Source organism: Meriones unguiculatus, chromosome 17 (genome assembly GCF_030254825.1).
Source record: "Meriones unguiculatus strain TT.TT164.6M chromosome 17, Bangor_MerUng_6.1, whole genome shotgun sequence".
NCBI lineage: Eukaryota > Metazoa > Chordata > Mammalia > Rodentia > Muridae > Meriones > Meriones unguiculatus.
In genome coordinates this window covers 41,540,846-41,568,737 of record NC_083364.1, presented here as the reverse complement: position 1 = coordinate 41,568,737, position 27,892 = coordinate 41,540,846, and the positions used below count along the sequence as shown (strand labels likewise).

At 40.5% G+C, this 27,892-nt stretch overlaps 1 protein-coding gene across 2 annotated transcripts; it reads left to right on the top strand.

The window, feature by feature from the left end:
- Window positions 1-460: 460 nt before the first annotated feature.
- On the top strand, window positions 461-26,689 carry Timmdc1 (translocase of inner mitochondrial membrane domain containing 1). 2 transcript variants are annotated; one of them, XM_060370387.1, is made up of 7 exons: window positions 461-721; window positions 4,688-4,853; window positions 9,463-9,551; window positions 11,013-11,080; window positions 17,268-17,346; window positions 23,016-23,126; window positions 26,169-26,689. In XM_060370387.1, the coding sequence occupies exons 1-7, from the start codon at window positions 528-530 to the stop codon at window positions 26,317-26,319; spliced, it is 858 nt and encodes a 285-aa protein (XP_060226370.1). In that variant the 5' UTR covers window positions 461-527; the 3' UTR covers window positions 26,320-26,689. The 2 variants fall into 2 exon arrangements, with proteins under 2 accessions (XP_060226370.1, XP_060226371.1); XM_060370388.1 differs by lacking the exon at window positions 461-721 and adding an exon at window positions 844-3,044.
- Window positions 26,690-27,892: the final 1,203 nt, after the last annotated feature.

Here is a 27,892-nt window from a genome sequence, read left to right as displayed (position 1 = left end):
TAGCTGATGCTTCAAAAAGCGTTCTTAAATCTTAGTCTTATTCGGGGCATCCAAATGTTCACGCAAAGTATGGGCTCTGCAGGGCCCGGGAAGCTTCTCCAGCCCACATTTAAGCACATCCATCCCGTTTCTTTCCGTACTCCACTTGCACTGAATCAAGTACAGCCGCCTTCTACCTGAGCGCCAGGAGCTGTAGGGAGCTCGTCCAAGAGGCAATAACCGGCCCACAAGACCGGACCTACTCAGTGCAAACACCTTACGACTTTACTAAGAAACCGCCGCCAACTCACTTCCGGGGCACGACTTCCGCTCATCCTGCCCTAACCGGAAGAGCTTCCAGCCCGGGTTCCGCTTCCGTTTCGCCGCGCGGCCTTTGCGGGACTAGGGGCGGGACTTCCGGTCTCCGGACGCCTCCTGAAGTCAGCCGGCTGGAGACCGGATGTGAGGTTCCGAGGTCTGTTAGCCTCAGGTCCGCTGTGCGGGTCACAGTGTCCCACGGTGCCCGCCGGCCTCGGGGAGAGGGGGCTATGGAGGCGCCGCCGCCCGCGCCCCGCAGCCTGCTTTGCAGGGCCTGGGGTCCTTTCCCCCGGGTCTTTGCCGCCGGTGCCGTGGCTGTGGACCCCCCAGGCTTTGTGGAAGATCGGGATCTGCATTCAAACGTCTCAGAACCCGGTTCCCCGGAGTCGGGATGGGACCGCCTCCGGCAGCTGTTTGTCAAAGAGTAAAAATGCCTCGGGTGTGTGGGGAGGGTTGCTCAGGGGACGTCCGCAGCCGACGCGAACCCCGGCGTGTGATCCCATTGAAGCTGAAAGTGCTCTCTGCCCTGGTGGGTCCTTCTGTCCCACCTGGTTGACACTCAGGTTTTGAAGTCAGGCTCATTCAAAGTCATCCTCCTAAAACAGTATCGTTCTAGTGAAGCCGCTATTCTATTGTTATATATTAGAAAAAATTGGACTAATCCGATTATTGTCATGTAATATCACCGGGGACTATATTTAAAAGTCTACACTAACTTTTTTATTTTTTCATATTTCATTTGGTCCCAAACTTTGATCTTTCTTGGCCAGTATTGGCTCTATATACCCGAGAAGGGGAGATTGGGGAGGGGCAGAGAGGATTGTCAGATTTTTAAAAATTATTATTTTGCACAAGAATCTAAAAACAGTGACTGCTGTTCTCCCTCCACCCTCTGCTCCTTCCATTCTGTGTCCCCTTGTTTCCACCTCCATTTTCAAGAATTACGTATGTCTATGTGTGTCTGTGTTTGGTTATGTGTACAAGGGTACAGGTTCTCTCAGGCCAGAAGCATCTGATTCCCCCTGGATCTGGAGTTAACCTGCAGTTGCAAATCAGCTGACATGGATTCTGCGAACTGAATTCTGGTCCTTTGTGAGACTAATACAGGATCTTAACTGCCAAGCCATCTCTCTAGTCCCCCAACTCTCCTTTTAGAGACAGGGTCTTACTATGTGATCCTGGCTGAACTTGTAGACCAGGCTGACCTGGAACTTAAAGCAACAATTCATTCTCAGCCTCCCGGATTGCTTCTAGGCTCACCCTCTCTTTGCCCTGCTGCGGGGATCAAACATTACATGCTACAAGCTCAGATCTATCTCACTTTTCAGAAGATAATAAGATAAACAATGTGAAGACTATCAGTAACTCTTTGCATTACTTCCACCTAACATTTATTTAACTTTATTAATAACTGGGGAAAGTTCATCTTTCCATGAAATAATTTACCATAATATACTGTGATGTCCAGTGATTAAATAAGTTGTTGTAAGAGAACTGGCAGGCTTGTATTTAATTATTCTATTAGTTTCATCACCTTTTTGTCTTTTTAAACTTATTTTTACTTTATGGCTATGAATGTTTTGCTTGCATATATGTACCCCATGCCTGCCTGCCTGCCTGATGTCGGATCTCTTGGAACTGGAGTTACAGACAATGTGAGATGCCACATGGGTTCTGGAAATGGAACTTGGTCTCTCTGGAAGAGCAGCACATGTGCTTTTAGCTGCTGAGCATTGCCCCAGCCCCCATCATCTTTGTTTTAAGAAATACATCAGTTTTTCTCAAAGATCCTTCCAAAAGTTTCTATGTTTTTGAAAAATTTTATGTAGTGTATAAGAGGAAATAGTAGATTTATTTTTTGAGGCCCAAGAAGACCTATTAGGCCATGATAACCTCCTTCCACATCTCAATTGCTGGGATTACAGGCATGTACTACCATGACTCACAGAGATGGGCATTTTTATCAGTATTATAAATCATAATAGTATTGAAATGGAAAGGAACTTGGGTAGTAATCTAATGCAATTTTTATGCTTTTTCCCATGATGTGAGAAGGAAAAATCAAAAGAGATTGATCTGGCTGCATGCTACTTAGCAGAAATTCCAGATTACAACCTGCTGTTTCTAAATCCAGACCTATCCAGTTTCTGAGTCTGTTGCCTTTTCACGAATAGCTGTTTGGGTTAAACTTTATGACATTTTAGAGCCTTTACTTATTCTTATATTTATTTAATTTTGTTTCTTGGGGGGTACTTTGAGATGGGGTTTTTATAGGCTTTGTTAGCCTCAAATGCCCTTGTTGCCGAGAATGACCTTGAACTCCTGACCCTCCCTCTGCCTCCTTCCAAGTGCTGGGATTCCAGGAGTTGTACTGCCATACTGCCACACTCAGGTTGAGCCTTTATGGCAGTATATTTGAGATGAATATCACTCACTGAACTATTCAAAGGGTTAACAAGGCAAAGCATGGATATCTCCTGGCTTGTTAAACTTTGAGGTTTGTTTTTTTTTGTTTGTTTGTTTTGTTTTGTTTTTAACATTTTTTTCTGAGTTTTACTGTTTTATGCAGATGATTTAAGAAATTCTGTTCAGGGGCTGGAAAGATGGCTCAGAGGTTAAAAGCACTGACTGCTCTTCCCAGACATCGTGAGTTCAATTCCTGGCAACTACATGGTGGCTCACAATGATCTATATGGTGATCTGATGCCCTCTTCTGGCATGCAAGTGTACATGCAGATAGAGTACTTGTATGTATAAATAAATAAATAAATGTTAAAATAAAAATTAAAAAATCTGTTCAATGTAAAATGCATACATAATAAATTATGGCTGTTTTCCTATTAATGTAAATGTAAGGGTTTGTTTTCCAAAAGTTTTAAGTTACTTGTACACAAAGGAAGAGTGTAGTGATTGAGAATAAGAAAGCTAATCATCTAAGTAATGGCTTGTTTAGGAGGCTCACTATAGGAGTGCTTTATTGAACCATTTTAAGAGGCCATCTGGGAAACTGTTAAAGTAATAGTTTTTTTTATGTATTTGAGAGGCATAATTTGAATCAAACAGTTCCTTCTTGTTTTAGATTGGCCTATGCTGCCTATTGCATAGTAAATTTTATCAGTAATTTTTTTCTTTTATGTTTTTAAAGCTAGGGATGATAGCACAGCCTGCCTTGCCATTGGGAGATAGAGGCAAGAGGATCAGGAGTTTCTGGGCTATGTGAGATGCTTTCTCAATAAAGAGATGGCTCTCACTGTGCTCTTCAGGGAGCCTGGAACTCCTGGACTCTGATTTTCCTGCCTCAGCCCTTTCAAGCTTTGTGACTACAGGCCGGGGCCATTGGGTTAGCTTCCAGTGCTTTTTGTAGTGAGAGTCTGAGTAGATCATAAGCCAGTGTTTAGATTTTGATTTCTTTTAGTTTTTAAATTTTATTTATTCACTTTTTACTTCATGTGTTTGAATGTTTGCATGTATATACATGCAATGTGTAGGTGCTTTGTACCCTAGGAGGCCAGGAAAGTCAGATCCCCTGGATTTGGAGCTATGGATATGAACAGTTATGTGGGTGCTGGGAACTGAACTTGGGCCTTCTGCAAGTGGAGCAAGTACTCTCACCCATTGAACTGTATCTCCTGCCTCTGCATTTTGACATCTTTAGAATCCACATTTCAGATATTTAAAATCCATATGTTATATATTTCTCTTAAAAATATCATGGATTCAAGCTGTGCAATGGTGGTGCTTGCCTTTAATCCCACCATTTAGGAGGCAGAGGTAGGAGGATCTCTGTGAGTTTGAGGCCAGCCTGGGTCTACAGAGTGTTTTCCAGGACAGCCAAAGCTATACAGAGAAACCCTGTCTCAAAAAATAAAACAAAAAACTCATGAGTTCATGTATTTATTAGCTTAGAATTTTAATGAAAATATTAGCCTCTATATCCAATTCAAAGATTTTTCTTATTTCTAGGGTTGTATTATATCTTTAGAAAAATGTACCTGTGTATTTATGAATTTTTATAAATGAGCATATTTGTGTAAACAACACAACTGTTATCATATCCCAGAAGCTCCCTTTCTGCCCTTCTTCCCGAGCATAATTATTATCCTAGTTTGTAACAGTGTAGGTTGCTTTTGGTTTTCGTTTTTGTAGCAGGGACTCATTATGTAACACGGGGTGAGCTCAAACTCATGATTCCCTCTGCCTCAGCCTCCTGAATGCTGTAATTACAGATATCTACCATTACGCCATGTTCACCGTGTGCTGCCTTCCTTAATTCACAAAAGGGTCCAGTCAGTTCTGCTCATAACAAAAGATGTGGTGTACGCATTTGGGATAATTCTGAACGTGGTGTTTTAGATAATTTCCTAACAACATTTGCTTTTTGCTATTTTAGTGAACAACAGAGAATTTCAAAGGAAGTTGACTATATCTGCAGGGCAGCAGTTTCAGCAGGCATCATTGGCTGGGCATATGGAGGAATACCTGCTTTTATTTATGCTAGAAAGCAATACGTTAAGCAGAGCCAAGCGGAGATTTATCATAACCGGTTTGATGCTGTGGTAAGTATTGATGGTCTAGTAGTTAGGGGCAAACCAATTTGACTATTTCTCTCTCTTTTAATTCATTTATTTTTATTTTATGTGCATTAGTGTTTTACCTACATGCATGTTTGTGTGAGGGTGTTGGATCCTGGGGTTACAGATAGTTGTGAGCTGCTGTGTGGGTGCTGGGAATTGAACTCGGGTCCTCTGGAAGACCATTCAGTTCTCTTAACCACTGAGCCATCTCTCCAGCCCTTAACTATTCTCTTTACGCTTCATTTCTATCAGGACTTGGGTTGGGAGGAATTTAGAATGTTAGGTTGAAGAAATTAGATTTATACTTAGTAGCAATGGAAGTACTAATGCTAAATATCTAGATAAATGTCCTACTTCAATTTATCTATTTAAAAGAAAGGTAATTTTGTGTGTGTGTGGTTTAGCATCTAATAGTCAATTACATATTGAATTTGCCTCATGTCTCTTTAGAATCCATTAGTCTGAAACAGTTTCTCTGTCAGTCTTGCCCTTGGGCAATTGTAAAGATTATGGACCATTTGTAGAATGCCCCTCAGTTTAGATTTGCTTGATGGTTTCTGAGTATAAAATTGAGATTTGTAGGCCTTGAGATGGCTCAGAGGCTAAAGGTGCTTTCTGCCGAGTTGGACAACTAGAGTTTGGTCAGGATAGTGGAATGGAGAGATCAGACTCTTAATAAATTGCTGTCTGACCTCCATGTGCATGTTGGGACACAGTTGTTGCACATACACACACACACACACACACACACACACACAGTCACAGAGGTACGCAGTGGAAAAAAAGATTTAAACTTGTTTTTTGGCAGGGGTACCATCGGATTGAGATTTCAGTACCTTGTATCAGAAGCACATCCTATTTGTTTCTTGGTGTTAACTTCGGTTACTTGGTTAAGATGAGATTTGCCATGTTCTTATAATATAAATTGTATGTTTATTTCTTTTAAGGAAGTAAGTATTTTACAGTAAATAAGGTTTTTTTTTTTGGTTTTTAAATGTCTGATTTCCACCTACCCTGTGCTTTTAGAATTGAATTCATTCTTACTTGGAGTAAGTTTTTTACTATCATAATTGTCAAATGGAATTTGCTATTTCTGGCATATTTTTACATTCATTGGTTAGTGTTGTCCTAAGTAGTAGCACTCTATTATATATATTCACTTAATATTATCTATTTACTTAATTAGTAATAATGAATTGTTCTGAGAAATGTGTTAGGTAATTTTGTCATTGTGTGAGTTTGAGAACGTACTGCACAAACTAGGGTAGCCACAAGGTCACTAGGCCATCGCCTTGAGTGATCTGCTGTGACCAGAGTGTTGCTATGAAGTGTGCGATTCTCCTGTATCGCTTGTAGAATTCTGTGTGTTCTCAGAATTTCTTATTTATTCGGTAGAGTTATATTCCATCGTTGTCTTTTATTCTAATACTTAGTGGCCTTGTATTGGGACAGTTGGATCCCTTTTAAGTAATTCCATGAGATGCGTTTTGTTTGTTTGATTGCTTTGTCTTGTTTTAAGAAGAGTCTTGCTTTGTAGTCCAGTCTGGTTCTCAGCTCACTATTCCTGGCTGGCCCAGCTTTTACTCTCTTATTGCTGCTCTTGAAAATAGCCATTTCTCCAAGGAACTTTTTTTTTGTTTGTTTGTTTTAGGCAAGGTCTCTCTTTCTAGTTCTGGCTGTTCTGGAACTTGTGATGTAGCCCATGCTAGACTCAAATTCACAATGATCTTCCTGCCTTCACCTCCCCAGTGCTGTGTTTAAAGGTATGCTCTATCACATCTGGTGAAGCTAAGATTTCTTTTAGGGAAGAATAGTTTTTAGAAAGCGAGACTGGGGTCCTCGGTGTGCTCTATTCTTCCAGGGTATTACTGCTTTTAGACTGAGGGCAGACAGAGTTCGGCGGGGGGGGGGGGTACCATGTATGTGTATGTGCCTGCAGAGGCCAGAGGAGATCATCAGAGCTAACAATACCTGGAGTTGTGAGCTGCCCCATGTGGGTGCTGGGGACCAAACTCAGGTCCTCTGCAAGTGCAGCAGGTGGTCTTAGCTGCTGAGCTCTCTAACTCCCCCAGCCCCGATACTGATACTTCTTAGGAAAGTTTTCACTTGCCCAAGATCATATAGGAGTTAGGATCTTCACGTGGGTTTTCTCACAATCCTTACAAATACAAACGGTATCTCATGATATACCAGACCTGCTGTATGATGGGCTAATGGGTTAACATGTGCTGTGGAGGCAGACAGCATACCTTTCAGTTCTGAAGTTACTCCTTAGCACCCTAACGACAGTGGTGGTAAGCTTCCCACTGAAGCGCTACTTAGAACTAAAACACTTTCCTGAGGAGAATATTGTTAAGAGGAAATGAGGTAGCAAGTACCTTTATTATTATCATTATCATTTTTTTATTTGTGTGTGTGTACATGTATGTGCACAAGGTCATGGAATTCAGAGGACAATGGCGTGAATCACCTTCTGCCTTGAAGAGGCAGTGTCACTCTTGTTTCTGCCACTGCTCTGTGTACAGTTGTGTACTGTAGGCTAACTGGCCCTCAAGTTTCTAGGTGATCCCCTGTCTCTACCTGCCTCGCTGTAGGAGTGCTGCAATTTGGATGCAGGCCTCCGCATCCAGCTTTTTATGTGGGGTCCAGGGCTCAGCAGTTGTCAGGCTTTAGTGGCTGCATAGCTGTCATTGTGGTTACTGCCTAACTAGCACTTGAGTCTCTCCATGTAACTCTGCCTCCTGAGTGCTAGGATCACTGGTATGTGCCATTATATCTACTGAAACTGGCCTATTTTTCCTTTTGAAGCCATTCTTCTTGAGCTCTTTTTCTTTCTTTCCTTCTTTCTTTTTCTGTGGGGTTGAGTTACAGTGAAGTATTTTTTTTAAATATGTGTAAGTGTTTTGTCTACGTATATATGTATATACAGACACATATATACACACACACACGCCCATACACACACATACATGTTTTGTGGGCATTTCTGCTATCTGCAGAAGTCAGAAGAGCGTGTTGGATCTTATGGAACTGGAGTTATAGATTGTTGTGAGTCACTGTGTGAGTGCTGTGAACTGAACCTGGTTTTCTGGAAGAGCAGCAAGTACTAATTGGTGAGCCATCTCTCCAACTCCAGCAGTTAACTTTGTTAATGGTACTTGAGAGTAGGACTCCCTAAGCAATTCTTCTGAGGGCCTGGGGTGGAAATTTTGAGGAAATGCTCAGTGCACTGGGGGGCTGAGTTGGGACCCAGAACTCTTCCTTTTGTGTTCTTGCTAGTTTGGGTGGTCCAGAGCTGCTTCTTGAAGGCCAGATGGGCATGAGATCCACCACTCTGATGCCCAACCAAATTGGTTGTCATATCAGAAAATGAGCTTGAAAAAGTGGTCATTGAGGGCAGTGACCTCAGCATCGAAGGTGGAAGGGTGTGCCCACTCTGATAACGTGTTTGGCATCATCCTTCAAGTGAGCTTTGGCCTTCTCTGTAGTAGTGAATACATTAGTAGACTATAGTGTATTTGGCATCAGCATTGCTTCCTCTGATGTTGATGGGATCTCACTCCTGGAACATGGAGATAGCCTTCCCTTTGACAAGTTTCTTCTAATTCTCAGCCTTGACTGTGCTGTGGAACTTGCCGTGGGTGGAATCAGACTAGAACATGTAGACCACATGGTTGACATTAATGAAGGGTCACTGATAGTGACAGTACCTCTTTCTTGAGGTTAAAAATAGGTCTGGAAACAGGTGCAGTGTCACACATTTATAATCCTAGCACTCTGGGAGGCAGAGGCAGATGATCGCTGTGAGTTTGAGATCAGACTGGTCTATAAAGCTAGTCCAGGACAGCCAAGGCTACATAGGGAAACCCTGTCCCAAAAAACAAACAAAAAAAAGTAGGCCTTTTTTTGTATAGCTAAATATGTTTTTCCCAGTCTTCACCATCATGTCTCAGGGATGTAGCTAGCGCTGTGTGAGAAGACCAGGCTGTCTCTCAAATAGGGAGGAGCCACCTGCTTCTTCACCCCTTTGTCTAGGTCTCCCACGTCTTTTGCTCAACTGTTAGTACTTAGTGATAGCTCTAGAAATTTTTTTTTTCTGTATTTATGTCTAGCATTATGTCTTAGTATGGATTTTATTGCTGTGAAGAGACACCATGACCACAACTCTTATAAAGGGAAATATTTAAATGGGCTGGCCAGCTTACAGCTTCAGAGGTTTAGTCCATTGTTGTAATGGGGAGAAACATGGCAATATTCAGGCAGACATTGTGCTGGAGAAGGTACTGAGAGTTCTACAACTTGATCCACAGGCAGGTGACTGTGTGCCACAGTGGGTATAACTTGAACATATGAGACCTTAAAGCCTGCCTCCACAGTGACATATTTCCTCCAACAAGGCCGTACCTTTTAATAGTGCAACTCTCTGTCACCAAGCATTGAAACACATGAGTCTATGGGAGCCACATCTTTTCGAATCACCACAGGGTACCTGAGTAATTTGCAGCTAAGATTTCTGTCATTAAAGTTTTAGAATAAGGAAAATGGTCAAGGTATTTTGGAACCTCACAGCATTTTAACAAATTATTTTTAGCAAAGTGCACACCGTGCTGCCACGAGGGGCTTCATTCGGTATGGATGGCGTTGGAGTTGGAGAACTGCAGTCTTTGTGACTATATTCAAGTAAGTTTTCAGTTATAAAGACTCTTCATCTTTTTTTTTTCAGCAGCGGGGAGGGGAGGTTGTGTCTTGCTGACCTAGAACTCATGTAGTCTAGGCTGTCCTCAAACTTGTGATTCTCCTGCCTTAGTCTTCCTTGTCCTGGAATTACCATGCCACCATGCCCATGTTCTTTTACAAGTGATAGCATCCTTTGAGCAAGAGGTATTATGAAACTGAACACTCACATGAAAATATTCATAATACCTTTTTTACATTTGTGTGTGTTTACGTGTGCCTGTGCACATGTGAATACCAGTGCCATAGTGTGCATGTGGCAGTCCAAGATCAACTTGCAAGAATCAGTTTTCTTCCACCATGTTGTTCTTGGGAATTGGCAGCAGGTACCTTAAGAATCATGCCACTGGTCCCATCATACCTTTTTCTTAATAACTTGTATGTGCATAATAGTACATAGATAGAGCTCTACAAGTAGAACCAAAAACCAGGTATACGGCTTCTTTTTTTCTTTCAGTTTTTGAGACAGGTGTCTTGCTGTGTAGCTCAGGCTGAATTTAAACTATGTAGTCCAGGCTGGCCTCCAATTTGAAATCCTCTTAAGTCCTTGGATTACAATGTGCTACCATGCCCCAAATAGAATCACAGTTTTGAAGAAAGGAAAAATATACAGAGCCTACTTTATAAGTTGTTTCTGAATAAAAAAATGTGTTCTAGGAATTTGATTTTATTGTTTCATTCCTCAGTGAACTCATAGGCATAAGTCTAGAACACTCTGAAAGGGTATAGACTAAGACTAGGGATTGAAGTAATAGGATCTTTGGTTGTTGTATTTCTTCCTTTTTTTAAAAACTTTTATTAATTATACTTTATTCACTTTGTATCCCCCCATAGGCCCCTCCCTCCTCCCCTCCAAATCCTACCCTCCCATCCCCTTCTTCACCCATGCCCTTCCCCAAGTCCACTGATAGGGGAGGTCCCCCTCTCCTTCCTTCTGATCTTAGTCTATCAGATCTCATCAGGAGTGGCCGCATTGTCATCTTGTGTGGCCTGGTAAGGCTGCTCCCCCCTCGGGGAGGTGATCAAAGAGCAGACCAATCAGTTCATGTCAGAGGCAGTCTTCCATTACGATGGAACCCACTTGGACACTGAACTGCTGTGGGCTAAGACATGGTCTCATGTAGCCCAATCTGGCTTTGAACTTGATGTATAGCTGAGGATTAGCTTGAATTTCTGATTCTCCTGCCTCAAAATCCCAAATGCAGGGTTGAGCTACCATGGCTAGTCTCATGTGATGTGAGGATTGAACCCAGACTTTGTATGATAAGCAAGCACTCTACCAACTTAGCTCCTCCTTAGTTGTAATAGGATATTTTTTAAAACTCATTTCGATGAAAATAGCAATCAAGAAAGTGAATGGCATGTACTTTGAATGAAATGTTTTCTTTTTTTCTCCTTTCTTCCCAGCACAGTAAACACTGGATTAACTGTGTATCGAAATAAAGATGCCTTGAGCCATTTTGCCATTGCAGGAGGTAAGGTTGTTTTATTCTTTTTCCGTTTTTTACTCTTTCTTTCTTCCTTCCTTCCTTTCTTTCTTTCTTTCTTTCTTTCTTTCTTTCTTTTTCTTTTCTTTTTTGTTTTTGTTTTTTGTTTTTGTTTTTGTTTTTTCAAGACAGGGTTTCTTTATGTAGCTTTGGCTGTCCTGGACTCACTTTATAGACCAGGCTGACCTTGAACTCAGAGCAAGCCACCTGCCTCTGCCTCACTGAGTGCTGGGATCAAAGACATGCGCCACTGTGCCCGGCTGTGTAGTTTTATTCTTGTTCACATTTTAATTTCAAGCATAGTTTAGAATATATAGGATTTATGAATCAGAATTTCAGATTTTTTTTTTTTTTTTTTTTTTTTTACTGATTTCACACTATATCCTATTCAACATTCATACAAAATATACTTATGAATAGCCTCATGGTTGACTTTTGGTAGTTATTTAAGCAGACAATATCTTTGCTTTCATTAAATTTTGCCCATGAGGATGGTAAAAAAACAGATCCTATGACAGAAAGTAGCAAATAGGTGGGACATGGATGTAACATGAGAGAAGGTCTTTCAGATCATTTAAGCTGACACCTGCAGATTGGGAAGGAGCAAATTGTTTAGGATAGTGGGCTAAACAGGAACATCAAGAGGGAATCACTAGGGATGTCTGTGGAAGCAGGCTCACATTTCAAGCACAAGGAAGGAAGTAGCTGGAGGTAATGTGAAGTAGGAAGGATCAGATTTTCTCATAGTAAGAGTTTAGTTTTATTTAGAGCTCTTTTTATTTTCACTTTAAGTGGTGATACACTTAAAACGGAGCGTAGGAGCCAAGTGGTGACAGATGCCTGTCATCCCTGCACTTTGAGCAGTCTGGAACAGAGCACAGGAAAGTCCATATCTAGGAAGTTGTTTAAAACGGTTACAGTCGGGAACAGCTAGCCTAAGGTTTTAGGGCTGTTTGGGACAAGCCAGAGACTACCAAACCAGGCTGAATTTTAATGGAGCTGTTGAGACAATTAAGCCAGAGATGCCTGCTTGAGAGGTAAAAGTAGGAGACTTGGTTGAGTTCAAAGCCAACCCAGGCAGCACATAAAGACCTTTAAAAAATTACAAAACAAAAGCAAACAGCAATAATAGAGACCTATGTGTGTTTGGGAAAGACTAGTGTGGGCCTTGCAAACTACTTTCTTTTGGCTGTATTGAGTTCTTGTGGACACAGAAAGTAAAAGTCAGAAAAGATAATGTAAACTGAAGTTTAAATGCATTTTTCAAAGCTACAGACAAATTTGTTGGCCAAAGGTAGAACCTTTAGTCACAACTCATGAGAAATTGTTAAGTGACTCTTCCCAGGTAACCAGACATAGAAATGAAAACTCAGAACAGACACAGTGGCTGTGCTCTTCAGGAAAATGCATAGGTTTGATCTAGGCAAGTCACTGCCAGAGTGCAGAAGCACAGTTATGTGAGGGACATGGTTCAATTCAAGAGTTGTGGATTTTCAAGCTGGAGGTTGGAGTATGTGCCCATAGTCCCAGCAGTTGGGAGATGGAGGTAGGAAGATCAGTAACTCAGGCTCATTCTTGTCTACATGGAGAATTTGAGGCTAGGCTGGACCCCATGAGCCTGTGTCTCAAAAAGAAAAAACAAACAAACAAAAAACGTTCATTTTCAACAGTAGTAACAACAAGAAAATAGAGGTAGGGTGGAAATTGATTCTGAACAGAATAGCTCTTGGAAAGAGCTAACAAAAGAACTCAATGACAAATCAAAGTGTTATGATGATGAGTCATCAAATGAAGAAGATGAATAAAGATAGAAATTTTTAAAGTAATAAAAATAGATAGTGTTGATAATGCAGCAGTGGAAATTAAAAGTTCATTGCTAGGCTAGGGATAGGACTCAGTGGGTAAAAGCACTTGCCATGCAAATGTAAGGGCCTGAGTTCAAATCCTCAGAATACATGTGAGAGTTGGATACATAGCACAAGTATCTGTAACTCCAACAGTCCTACTGGGAGATGGGCTACAGAGACAAGAGTTTCCTTAGATGCTTTGGAGCCCAGCCAACCTACTCCAAGTGGTGGAAAAACAATAGAGACCTTGTCTCAACTAAGTGGAGAGTGTGGACCCATACCTGAAGTTGACCTTTGAATTTTACGTACATGCTGTGATACATATGCGCACAAGCATGAATGAACATGCACATATACACAAATACATAAATGTGCATTTTTACACTCACAAAAATATTTTTAAAAATTTACTGGATAAGAACTCACCCATAGATTTAAGATAGCAGAGGAAAGGATTAGCCAGACATGACGGCTCATGGCTGTAACTCAGCAACTGGAGAGCAAAGGCAGGAGGAATGCTTCAAGTCTTGAGTGCAGTGTGGACTATAGAGTAAGACTAAATATGAACAAAAAAAAAATTTTTTTTTTTTTTTTTTTTTGAGACAAGGTTTCTCTGTATAGCTCTGGCTGTCCTGGAACTGGCTCTGTAGACCAGGTTAGCCTCAAACTCTGAGAGCTGCCTGGGATTAAAGGTGTGAGCCACCAAGCCTGGCTGTAATTTTTTTATGGAACAGAGTTGAATGAACTTGAAGTTAAATGAGTATAGATTATTTCATCTGAATTTTACACTGAAGAAAATACATTGAGTGTACGCACATGTAATGGAAACACCAGATAGAAAGGAAAGGGAAAGGAAGCAGGAACAATGTTTGGGAGAAAGAAACACAGTAGAATCTCCAGATTTGAATTAGAAATTCAGCAAACTCCAGGAAAAAGAACCACAAAGATTTACCACTAGAGAGTTTATGTTTTTCTGAATGAGCCTTGATTGTTATTATTTTAAAAGTAACATTTATTTTGCTCTCTGACTCTGTGCTGTTCCTACAGCACTTTCACAAGTTTCTATTCCTCAGTAAGAAAATCCTGTCTGATCCTATCAGGGACACACTTAGCACACATGGAGCCACTGCAAGCCCTGCTGACTTCCTTCTCTGTTTTAGACAGTCTCATAAGGACGGTAAATCTTAGCAAAAACCCTTGAGGTTTGCCTTGCACACACCATGTGCAGACTTAGGTGACTTCCCGGTCTTCTTGATATAAAGGTAAGCAATCCTGTGGCCAGGGGTTCGGGATAGCCAGTTTTGTTAGCGGCTGTACTATCTAGGAAAGCCTACGACAATATGTCAGACACTGAGCCATTCACTGGAAAAAATAGACTGGCTTTTTCTTCTCAATTTTTAAGTGGAGAGCAATGAAATGAAAATTATAGTTGTTTTTAGTAGAGAACTTGATAAAATATGTAACACCTGTCCAAAATACTGGTTCTATGAGCACAGCAAAAAAAGAATTAAGGAGATCTTGCCATCCAAAATCAAAACATGAATAAAATTTATGACATATAGCATACTGGGGTTGTTTGCATAGCTGTTGGACAGAATTCAAAGAATCAAAAATAAAGACTAAGTGTCCAGGCATATCTGGATTAAATATGATATTTTAGATACACAAAGAGAGAATTGACAGTTCTGGGCTGGAGCAGTTATTTACCTATGTGAAAGAAATCAAAATGCAATAATATTCAACATAAGAAAATTTTAGCTTCATTAAAATATTTTAGGTAAAAAAGTGATGAAATGTTAGGGGAAAATATAAGTGCAATAGTTTTGACCGACAGAAAATACTACAGAAGACATTAAATGTTAAATGATCCCTGAGGAATAATATGTACAGATATTACTCAGTAAAAGTCCTTATGTCTCAAAAAGAATAGCTGTCTCAATTGGAGATTAAACAGACATGACTTTTTAACTCAAAGGCTAATAAGCAACAAAGGTAACTAATAAGCACACCTTTCTCTTTGAGTTAGAGAAATGTAATTTAAGATGGCATTTTTAAAGCCTGTGAATTGGGAACCGTAAACTCAGAATGCAGAAGATCCATATGTGGTTATATATACCTTTAATCCGAGCTCTTGAGAGACTGAGACAAGAGGATCACAAACCTAAGGCCAGCTTGTCCTGTACAAGATTCTCATTGCCCCTTTTTCTAAACAAAACACCTTGTACCTTGCATACTTTTAATTGGAATTACCTTTTTTGTAACCTTTTGAATAGCAGTGTAGTAATGTAAAATTAGAGCCTTAAAAATGTTCATACTCTAGTATATTAATCAGGCTTTCTTAGAATAACAGAACTTACTCTCTCTCTCTCATATATATAGAAAGGGGATTTATTCTAGGCCAGATAATCACAACAATGGCTTCATAAGAACAGAAGGTCCAAGAATCCAGTAGTTGTTCAGTCTATGAGGCATCTCAGCTGGTCTTCAGTGTATGTCAGAGTCACAAAGAAGTGGGCTTTAATCTATTGAGGGAATAGACTTGCTAGCAAGGCGAGAGCAAGCAGGCAAAGATCAAAAGCTTCTTTCTTCCTGTCCTTAGGTAGGCTTCTCGTAGAAGGCAGACCCCAGATTAGAGATGTATGTCTTCCCACCTCAGAGATCTGGATTAAAAGTGAATCTTCCTGTTTCAAATTAAGCAAAAGTTTCTCATAGGTGTGCCTCTCCATTTTTGGGTTTTAGTTAATTTCAGATATAGTCAAGTTGACAACCAAGATTAACCATCACACCTGGAGACTGGAGAGATGGCTCTGCAGTTACCAGCCGGTGTACTACCATACCCTCCCAAATACACACTCGGAAATAAAGATTTATCTTCAAAATAAAAATGGTTATACCTCTTGTCCCAAAATTCTAGACTGTGAGTTCATTTTTTAAGGAAGTGGTCATTTGTATATTTATGTGCGTGAGTGCATTTACAAATAGAAAACTGGTGTTGAGACAGAAATTTGTGTTATGTTTAGGCAGTAGAATCATGGGAAACTTTAATGTCAAAAACTAAAAATTTAGTGCTAATAGAATGTAATAATATATTCAAGAAAATTAAAAGTTTAATATATATATATAACATGGCCCCATTTTGTTTTTTAAAAGTATTTTATTTGGAACACTAGCTATATACTATTGCTGAGTAATGAGATTAAAAGTGGTTTTGTTCTTGTTAAGTAAAAAATTAATTTAGAAAAAATTAAATGAATATATAATAGTTAAATAGAAATATAAACCTCAGATAAAACACCTAAAAATTTTTTTTACCACCTAAGATGACATTAGGTCTAAAGGGGGAAAATAGCTGGGATGTGTAGCACAGCCGGTAGAATGCTTGCTCAGCATGCACTGTACGCTGGCTTTAATCCTCAGTGCATGGCTACTGTAATCGCAACACTAGGAAAGTAGAGGCCAGAGGATCAGAAGTTCGAGGTCATTCTCAGCTCCTTACTGAGTTTGAAGACAGCCTGGGTTACATGAGACCCTGTTGTTGCTGTTGTTGGGTTTTTTGTGTGTTTTGTTTTACTTTTTAAATTTATTTATTTATTTTTAATTTATTACAATTTATTCACTTTGTATCCTCCCTGTAGCTCCCTTCCTTGTCTCCTCCCAATCCCACCCTCCCTCCCTCTTCTCCTCTCATGCCCCTCCCCAAGTCCACTGATAGGGGAGGTCCTCCTCCGCTTCCATCTGACCCTAACCCATCAGGTCTCATCAGGACTGGCTGCATTGGAGACTCTGTTTTTAAAAAGGGAAATAAACAAGTATTCCTGGAAATGGAATTCCAGTGCAAAGAGGCACACTCCTTTTTTTGGTCACCAGGTGGCATTGTACGCTCACTGCTGCCTCTGCAGGTCTGTCTGATGGCACAGTGTAGCAAGCAGTCAGTACAGATGGAGTGAGGCTAGGAAGAGACAAGTGAGGGGGGTTGTTATTTCTGTTGTCTCTTAATTTTGGACAAAGTTGCCTTAAAGAAGGAAGGCCTAGAGGTGAAAGACTTGGGGAAAGGTGAAATGAACTATGGACTTTTAAAAGAAAATGGGAAGAAAAAAAAAAAAAACACAGAAACAAACAAAAAAGTAGAGTGGGATTAGTGCTATAGGGAGACTAAGGGTTTATATTTACAGAGTATTTTCTTCCTTTGAATGGAAAGTAAACAGAAAGTTGCCATCATTTGCTGTTAGTACATTGTTCGTGGTGGGTTCCAAAAGCTTAATTAGAGGTCTGTAAAAGAAGTGTACGTTTCAAGGTGATTTAATATTACCTTTTTCCCTTTTAAATAGCTGTCACAGGAGGTCTTTTCAGAGTAAACCTAGGCGTTCGAGGCCTGGTGGCTGGTGGTATAATCGGAGCTTTGTTGGGGTAAGTGTTAAAATGGCTTAGTCTACAAGTCTTATCTACTAAAGGTATGTCCTGTATTGACAATGGCTGTGGACTGTTCAATTTGTTATTGGGGGGGGATAAGAGGATTGAACCTAAATGCTTTCTTTAACCTAAAATATGTGCTTTTTAAAAATTTTATGTGTACATGTATCTGTCTGTGTATGTGCCCAAGGAATGTTAGATCTCTTGGAGTTGAAGTTCCAGGCAGTTGCCAGCCAGTACCTGGTTGGGTACTAAGCGTAAAACTCGGGTTTTGTTCTGCAAGAACAAGACACACTCTTTACCACTGAGCCATATCTCCAGTTCTGACTGTCCACTTATTTTATTCATAGTTATCGCAGCGTAATTAAAGATTCCTTTTCATTTGGTAAAATATATTTAAACGTCACCAGTACCTGAAATTACTTGTATTTTGAACAAAATATTCAAAAGGAGCAAGAAAAATGACCAGAAATTTGTTCATATAGAAAATATGTTCTATGTTTTAAAATTGAGTTTTGATTAACTGAATATATATTTTATGTAAAGGTTTTCTTTCTTCTCTAGCTAAAATGCCAAATATTTGAAACAATTTCAAACCTACAGAAAAGTTGAATTAATGAATATATTAAGACCCTCTCCAGCACTGGGGATACAGAGGCAGGCAGATCTGTAAGTTCGAGGCCAGCTTGCCCTACAGAGCGAGTTCCAGGATGGCAAGGGCTACACAGAGAGAACCTGTCTAGAAAAATCAAAAAAGCCCTATGTATGGGTTTGTGAGGTAGATAGAAGTGCTTGTCTCCAAGCCTGCTGCCCTGAGTTCTATCCTACGACCCACAGTCAAAGAAAGGAGATGACTATGCTGCTTGTCTAGGACCTCCACAGCCGTGCTCGTGCACACACAAAGTAAGTAGTGTAAGTTTTTAAAGACTCAGGTCAGCTAGGAGTTAGTTCAGTGACAGAGACTTAACCCAGCATGCACAAGCTAAGTTCAACTGCTAGCACTACTCAAAAGTCAGGCAACAACAAAACCCAAAGTCCTACCTTGGTGTTTACTTGGATTCACCAATTACTGATATTCGCCATATGTGTTATTTATATCTGTATGTATGTATGACATATATTCATAGCCTTTTTTTCCTTCTTTGGTTAAACCTCTTGAGACCTCATAAAATCTCACCCCTGAATGTACCAGCATGCATCTCCTAGGGTGAATTTGCAGTAGAGGTTTGCAGTAAACATGTTCCAGCCCTTCAGTCTCCACAGTGGTACCAAGTGGTACTCTCAGTTTGCTTTGATTATTCTCACAGTAGATTTGGGCTAAGTGTTTTTGTCAGGGATGCTACGTAAATGCAGTTGTGCCCTTGGTATATAGATATCAAGAGGCATATTACACTACCCATTATAAGTAATGTTAACTTTAAATATTTGCTATGTTGATCTAATCTGTGTTGGCAAAGATGGAGGTGAAAGGAGCCCATACACACTGTTGATGGGAATGTAAGGGGTTACAGATAATAGCAAAGTCAGTACAGAGTTGCCTCAAAACTAAAAGTGGAGCAGACCTGTAGTCCCAGCACTTAGAGCAGTGGTTCTCAGCCTTCTAATACTGTGACCCTTTCGCACAGTTCCTCACTGTGGTGACCCCAACCATAACATTATTTCATTGTTACTTTCTAACTGTAATTTTGCTATTGTTATGAATTGTAAATATCTGATATGTCACCCCTGTGAAAGGGTCCTTTGACACCCCCAAAGAGGGCGATACCCACAGGTTGAGAACCACTGAATTGCTATTTAAAGACTGGAGGTCAAGGATATCTTTGGCTACATATGTCAAGCCAGCTTGAGCTATATGAGACTTTATCTCAAAAAATAACAACAAACCAAAAACAAAATAAACAGTAAAAGTAAAATGTGATCCAGCTATGCCTTTTCCTGTTGTGCGTAAAGCAATCTGGGTCAAACTGTTTATGTCTGAGATCTGTATTTCTTCCCTGGGACTATAAGACAGATACCCCCTTTTGTTCCTAGAGGCTGCCCACATCTTTGAGCCTTCTGTGTTCAGAATAGCAGTCTCTCTCTTCACACTGAACCTTCTGCTCCTATCCAGCCAGAGGAAATAGCTTTTAAAGGGCCCACCCAGATAATCTTTCTGATAAATTCAGATCTTAAGAATCCATGTTTCCTTGCGACATGGTAAAACCACAGGTGTACTGTCCTCAGGGTCACGGTGGAATGCTCACTTCTCTAGAAGCAGTGGGTCCCTGAAGAATGGATCCTAAAGATGAAGTAGACTAAAGCCTCATGCAATAGCCAACTTTATTCAGAGCATCAAACAGTTTATACCCTGAGCGTTAAAAGAATCACATGAATAAAGTGAACAATCATAAGGACAAGTTGCATATGGCAAAACCATGTTTTTCCATAGAGGCAATTGAATAATAGCAGCAGTAGACACTGAGTAATCTGAAGCATGTATGGATTTTATTTTACATTCTTTTATTTTTTACTTTTATTTATTTATATATATTTTTCAAGACAAGGTTTCCCTGTATGGTCTTGGCTATCCTAGAACTCATAGAGATCTGCCTCCTGAGTGCTGGGATTAAAGGGATACACTACCACCATCTGGCTTATTTTTACAATTTTTTAATCTAATAAAATTCAGTTTGTCAAAAAAAAATTCAGTTTGTCAAAACCCACTGCTAACATTGTTTTTGTTGTATTGTTAGTACATCAGCTTGGTTTGGAGGGAAAAGTTTTTGAAACTAGTAGGAAAAAAATTCTCATGATAGGGTCACTACTTGAGGCTAGTCTCAACCTCCCTGTGTAGCCATGACCGACCCTGAACTTCTGATCCTCCTGCCTCTACCTCTGAAGCACTGACATTACAGGCATGTGCCTTTTTTTTTTTTTTTTTTTTTTTTTTTTTGGCTTTATGCAGTGCTGGGGATAGAACTCAGGGCTGTATGCATTTTAGGTAACCTCTCTGTCAACTACCTATGTGGTCATCCCAGCAAAAATATTTTTTTGTTGTGATTATATGTTACATCTTTCATCTTGAACATTATCATTATTTTTAAAGTTAGTATACAATGAAGCATAATGACATTTTCATAATATTCTGTTCTTACTGGTCCTCCTCTCCTGTTTCCTTTCCCACATTTTAACCATTAGTGTGCAGTTCAGTAATGTTAAGCATATTAATATTGCTCTACATCACATTTCCAGAATATTTTATCTTAAACCTGAAACTGTATTTATTAACATAATTCTTAACATCACTCTGTCTAGCTATTGGCAACATTCTTTCTGCTTTCTATTTTATATAATTTTGACATGCATGCTAGAATCATATAGCATTTGAATGAATGAAATCACAACATTTTTGTCCTTTTGTAACTGGCTTATTTTAGTTAGCATACTAACATGCTTGAGCTTTATATTGAAGCATATAATGATTTCTTTTTTTTTATGATGCATAATTCTTCTCCTTTTCCATTGTGTATGTATATGTAAGAGAGAGATTTTCATCATCCATTCTGCTGACGTATTTTTGGATTTCTTTTGCTTAGCAAAGAACTTTTTAATGAGATTATTGAAATTGTATCCAGAGAGAATTTGACTTATATCCAAGTTAAAACTTTTTTCTTGAGAACATAAGAAACAAATTCTGTTTGTCCTTATGATAATGATCTAAATCAGTTTCTCATGTGCATGTACACATGCTTCTGCATTTGTGTTCATGGGTGCGGAGAACAGAAATCAATGTTGGATGCCTTCCTCAGTACTTTCCACCTTATTTGTATTTTTTTGTTGTATTGGGGTTCAGACTTAGGGCCTTGCACATGATAGGCAAGGACTTTACCACTAAGTACCTCTTCAGTCTCATCTGCTTTATTTTTTAAGATGGGATCATTCACTGATTGGCTAGATGAGTAGTCAGCAAGAGTCTCCTATCTCTGTCTCCCCAGTACTGCCGTACAGGCGCATGCTGCCACATTTGACTCTTTAGCATGGGTGCTGGGCATCCAAACTCAAGGCTTCTTTCTAGGCCCTAATGAAGTTTCTTTTCCTTTTGTGTTTTAAAAGATTTCTTTATTTTGTTTTCTGTGTATATATTAGGAGTGCGTGCCTCCTGTACTCGAAGGGCTGAATAGGGCATTGAGTCTTTTGGAGTCATGGTTATAGGTAGTGGGAACCAAACCTGGGGCCTTGCAGAAGCGGCAAGTGCTCTTAACTGCTGCACCGTTTCTCCAGCCCCTTAATCAGTCTCTTAGTGCATAGCTTGTAACATGGCAGCTGTCAGTTATACCAGACAATAGAATTTTAAGAAAGCTAGTAGCATCCTTCTCCCATCAAAAGGTTCTCACCACATGTCTCCCCTCCAGGGAAAATGAACTGGTCATTGGATTTCTCCTCTTTGTCTTTGCGTCTTTTTTGACTTTTTTATTAATTCCTTGTGAGTTTCACATCATGCACCCCAGGTCTCACTCATCTCCCTGTCCCCTGGTATCCATCCTCTGCCCTTGCAAACTCCCCCCAAAATGAAAACATACAAACAACAAACAAAATTAACAAAACAGCATAAAAAACATCTTGTCATGGAAGCTGTGGTGTGTTACAGTGTGTCCCACAACATACCCCTGTGCACATATCTTCACTTGCGAATGTTCATAGCAATGAGTCATTGGTCTGGTTCGAGGGCTCTGGCTTCTGTGACACCATCAATATTTGATCCTCACCAGAACTCCTCCCTGTTATCCTGTTGTTGCCTGTGTCATGGAGATTCTGCTGCTTTGGATCAGCAGGACCAGCCCTTTCACATGTTCCAGCAGTTCACATTTTTGGGGTGGGCCAGCTCAAAGCCCTGGATCTGGGTCTGGGCAGTAGCTGAACTGGTCAGTCCGCCAGCTTTCCCTTGTCTGCACCACTAAGGCAAGCTCTGCAGCACTGTTCTGGCCAGGCCACCCAATGCCACCATTGGCAGGAGGTGGAGTCACCTCTCTCCCTCTCTCATGCTCTTGGGGCCAGCAGAGTCAGCTCACTGTGCTGCCCAGTCAAAGAATGGGGCCTGCTCTCCCAAGTGCTGCAGCTGGTGAGGGCTAGACCAGCTCTCCTCATGATTGTAGGGCCAGTTCTCCCAACTGTTGACGGTGGCAAGGGAAGGGGGAAGGCATCACCCTCTTGCCCACTCCACCTCACAGCAGACAAGTAGGGCTGGCTCTCATGCACTCATGCCCACTGGGCCAGCTCACCTGCTCTCCTCCATCAGGGCCAGCTCTACTGTGCTACCCAGGTAAGCTGCAGGGCCTGCTCACCTGAGTTCTGCAGCCAGTAAGGGACTGGGTCAGCTCACCAGCTCTCATGACTTTGGATCAGCTCCCCTGACCACCTCAGTTGGTGAAGGACAAGGGGGCAATTGATTTTTTATTTATGATAAAAAAAAATTTCTAGATCTATTGCTATTTTATACCAGGCAAGGAAGCTACAGTGATTGTTTTTCTATGTTGTTCAGCCCAGGAAGAAAATTGCCTGAATTTTTTTTTGTTGTTGTTAAGTGCTTCTGTATCTGACAGTAAGCAAGTGGCTCTGCTGTTGATGAGCAGGGCACTCCTGTGTTGAGGGGCTAATGACTTTCCTTGAACTTTCTGGTTTTCCCTCAGCACTCCTATGGGAAGCCTGCTGATGGCCCTTCAAAAATACGCTGGTGAGACCGTTCAGGAGAGAAGACAGAAGGACAGGAAGGCATTCCATGAGAAGGAACTGGAAGAGTGGTAAGGAGGCTGTAAAGACTGGTGGTCTCACTTTCTAGCCACAGCCCAAATTATGACCCAAAGGCTCTCCAAACTGCCACTCAGTTCACAGGAGTTTGCTTTTCCTGAATCCTCTTTTAGTCTGTGTTGTCTTTTAAGTCTGTTTCATTAAGGGAATGGGAAAATGAAAGGCACAGATTTTATCCTTTCAACTTCCTTCCTTTTTCTTTTCTTCTTTTTTTTTCTTTTTCTTTTTTTGTAATGAATCAGTGGCTTTAATTAGGGTCACTACAAGAGCATTGGTAAATACTTGTTTACAGGAGTGTGAGTAACTTACAAGTGGCTATCCCATTGAAGAAAGCCTCTTCTGTTTCCATTAACAGCCTATAAATAAATTCTGAGGGCTGGGCAGGGCCTCCTGAGCCCCTCCCTGATCCATAAACGAATGCTGACAGGCCCAACCTTGTGCAAGTCTTACGCAGGAAATCACAGCTGCTCTGAGGCTACAAGGCTGCAGCCATGCAATGCCCGGAAGACAGTGTCCACACGTTCCAGTTCTTCCAGCTCTTAATACCTTTCTGCCCTCCTCCTCTGTAACACTCCCCTGAGCCTTGGGGAGTAGGAGGATGCTACAGGTTTTAAAATGTAGACATTTTTAAAATGCCAGGTTCCTGAGGCAAGGTGATCATTAGGTTGGCTTGGTTAATTTGGTTTATATAGTGAGGTATAGTCTTATGGGGGTGGAATGATGAGGGGTAGCTGGGAGTAGGAAGGAGAATGTTACATGCTAAGTGTCCACATTTGAAATTTTACTTCTTGATGTAGTCAGAGAACTGAAGTAAATAAAATAGTTGTTCATGGATGGGAGGCCACTGGGAAACATGAAAATGCTTGCTTCTTCTATCTCATCATTTCATGTATTACAGTGTTGGAGATTTACTAGGACCTTATCAGTGCTAGTCAAGTATTTTATCACTGAACTAAATCTCCAGGCATCTTTTAATTTTTATTAACTTAATTTAATAATTCATTAAATAAAAATTAATACGTTTGAGACAGTATCCCACCAAGTTGCCAAGAGTGGCGTTTGGACTTGTGGTCCTTTCTTGTCAGCCTCCTAATAGCTGGGATTACAGGCCTGTATTAGCAGGCCTGGTTTAGGAATCCCCACTCTTTAAGGTAATATGGTGAGAGTGACGACTGACTCTGTTCAGCTGCTGCCATCTAGCACTCGGAGTGCAGGTGTTTATCATAGCTTAGCTCCTGGCTGTCTGAGACATTTGCTGACATTGATGCTGCTTTTCTAGTTGGACAGATAGATAAGCATTTTTTTTTTAACGAGGGATTTTATTTGAATTTTTTTGTGTTTCACACACACACAGTTGTAATTGTTCTACGTAGGTCTCTTCCCAAGGACTTAAATGCTATAGGAGAAAAAGCATTGTTTTGGAGCCAATAAAACCTGGAAAACTGAGCTTAAATCTCAGTTTGTCTATAAATTAGGTTTCATTGTGTATTTTGAGAGTCTCAGTATTTAGCCTACCTTAGCCCCAGACTCTTAACAGTGCCCCTGCCTTCTGAGTACTAGATTATAGGTGTGTGCTACCTCGAGGCTGTGATTTAGTAGTGACCTTAGATACTTTCCTGAACTTTAAGTTGTCAGTTTGTCTAGCTGATTTAGTGACAGAATTTACACTAATGCTCAGCATTCCTTTTGTTCTTCCTCTTTATGGTAAGAGGGCATGTGGGACATGGATTATCTGGGTCCTAGGATGAAGCACTTAAAATTTCAAGTGGCAGCATAAAGTTTAATACTGTGAATTAAAATCATGGAAACTTCATATTTTTAGTGCCCCAAATGTCATACAAGCCTCCTTTTTTAAAACAAAGTTTTAAGAAAAGGGTTAGATGGAAAAGGATATTGGCTATTTGGTTATGGTACAGAATGCTATGAAATAATTAATATTTGGGGAAATACGGACAAATAATGATTATGTTTCAGTTTTAAAAGGGAGAAAATAAGAGAACTTTATCAATAACAGCAAACATGAAATATAGTAGTGAAGGAATTCTTCAGCTAAGGGAAATAATGTTAAAAAATACAAAGGCTGGAGAGATGGCATTGGTTCTTCTTCTAAAGGACCTAGATTCAGCTCCCAGCACCTACATGGCAGCTTACAACTGTATAATTCCATTTTTAGGAAATCTGATACTCTCTTCTAAGACTCTGCAGTCCCCAGCCATACATGTGGTACACAGACATATATGCAGTATACAGACAAATGTGTGGTACACAGATTTACATGCAGGCAAAGTGTCTATACACATAAAATTTAAAATTTTTAAATGTGTAGCTTACGTGTGTGTCATGAATATGTGTATGGTATTTCTAAGAAGAGTTGGTTCAAATGTTTATGTGACTTTTTATATGACTGCCTCTGAGCTTGAAAACAATACAGAGAAATCGTTTTTAAAATTGTCCTAGCAGAAAATAAAGAAGACTGGTCATAGGTATGATAGAAGAATGATCAAATTTGGTTGGGTTGAGAATTAAGCTGTAGTGGCCTTGATAGTCAAAAAAAGATACTAAGATTCTGTTTAGGAAAAGAACTGATATGTTACAAATTAGATTCTAGTTTTCATTAATATGTATTTGATTCTGCTCTTCATAAATATGTATATGTAGAGTTGTCCTACATGACTTTGTCTAAGTCGTCATTGCACATTCTTCATGAGCCACAGGTCTGGTACGAGCATTTACATAGCAGCAGAGGCTCCCAGCTCCCCAGGTCTGAGGATTAGGAGAATAGCTCAGAAGAACTTCAGGACACAGTGTCCCAGCGTATGTTAGGTGTCCAGTGTCCGTTTTGGTACTGTGGAAATCATGGTTAAACTGAAAATGGAACAGAGTAGGATAGAGGAGCAAGTCCTTGTATTGTGAGCACAAGGACCAACATTTGCCCATCAGTTGTCATACCAAAGCAGGAAGGGTGTGATAGATACTGCCCCTTTGCTGGAAGTCTCTCTAAGGAAGAAATTGACGTGTGTGTCCTTTGATTGTAGGAAAAGCAAGCTGCAATTCACTGAGTTCCTCCCTGAGGAAATTGAAAGTGGCTTAGAGAAGATTCGGCCTGAGGAAGATGCTCAGAGAATCGAGGAGCTGCTGAGCCTCCCTAGGAACCCTTTATCGCCAGATAAACAAAGTGAGGACTGAGGCTGAGGCGTCTGTGTGTCTAGGAATGCCAGTGCAGACTGCTTCTTGTCAGCCTGCTGACAAATGTGAGTGCTGGCAGCCATGGGAGCAGTGCCTTGCCTCTTACCTTTTCTCTTTTTATATCAGTAATTAGACATCAGAGCTGGGTGAGTGCCACAAACCTACAATTCCAGCTGCTTGGGAGGCCAGCTTGAGCTACCTAACAAGACCCTGTTTCAAAAATATGCACCTATGAAAAACAAAGAACCAAACGCAGCCCAAAGAACTGGGTTACATTTTCTTATTTATACTGATAGTTGATCCATCTAAACTGAACTTTCTCTATCCTGCTAGATTTTATACAAGTAAAATACTTCCCAAAAGATTAAAATTGCATTGTCTGGATTGCTTATTCACTCCCCAGTCTTTTAAGATAAATGTACTCTTGTGGTAACTGAGAGAAGGAACTAGATAAAAGAAAATGGCCTGTGAAATCTTCTTCCTTTGGACCCTTCAAATAGTGTGGGCCTCTCTGCATTTAGTTTTTGTTTGTTTTGTTTTTGTTTTTGTTTTTTAAAATAATAAAAGGCACCGTTTGAATGTGACTTGACAAACTGGAAGCTGCTGGGTGTTATTAAAGAAGCAGTCAGCTTTGTTTCCTCCCCACACGACTGACAAAGCTTCTGTGCCCAAGCATACAAAAGATGCTTAGACAAGGCATGCCATCCCTACACTAAGGAGCTGGCTGCCTGCTAGCAGCCATTCTAAAGTTCAGCTGTGGACAGAAGCGGAGGAAGCAAAAGTCCAAGTTACATGGGCAGCACTTCCCTGGTCTTTGGTTTTACCTTCTTCAGTTTTAGTTACCTGCAGTTAACTGTAGTCTGAAAACAGTAAATCCCAGGACTAAGCAGTTTTTAAGTTTTATATTTTGTGCCTTTGCAGCTGGATGATGAGCTCTCACCCTATGCCTCTGAGATAGACCTTACTGCTTTGCTTAGCATTCATTCCCCACTCTGCATCTGACCGTCTGTCACTTTGTCTTGGTTATCAAGTTGAGTGTGTGGAATAATGGTGCGTGTGTTAAAATAACATTTAATAATGGCTCCAAAGTATATGAGTAGAGCTGCTAACAGTTTACATGTATGAAGACAAGCTGTGCAGTGGCCCTTTAAGCAAAAGGTGAGCGTTGCTGCCATGTTGAGGATCCTGGATTGTAGACAGCTTCAGGCATCCACTGTGGTCTTGGACTACATCCTGTGGATCAGATGGAGGGGAAGAGGCTGCTAGCATTTTAATCTGGAGTTGGACTTACTCTTGGTAACTTGATTCTACTCTTAAGCGAGGTCTAAAGAACAGCATAATGCAGTAGCTAAAGCTAAGGACTCCAGGGGCAGATCACTCACTCTCCTTCTCAGCCAGGAGCATAACAGCTGTATGACTTACAACAAAGCCATTTTATGAACCTAGAGTCTAGTATGTCCTAGGCAAGCACTCAGCCAGTGGGTTATAGCTGTAGCCCCATTGTAGCTTAGGTCCCACAGAGCTTTCACTAAGTGTAACAGTGTATTCTTGAAAGTAGTTTGTAATGAGATTA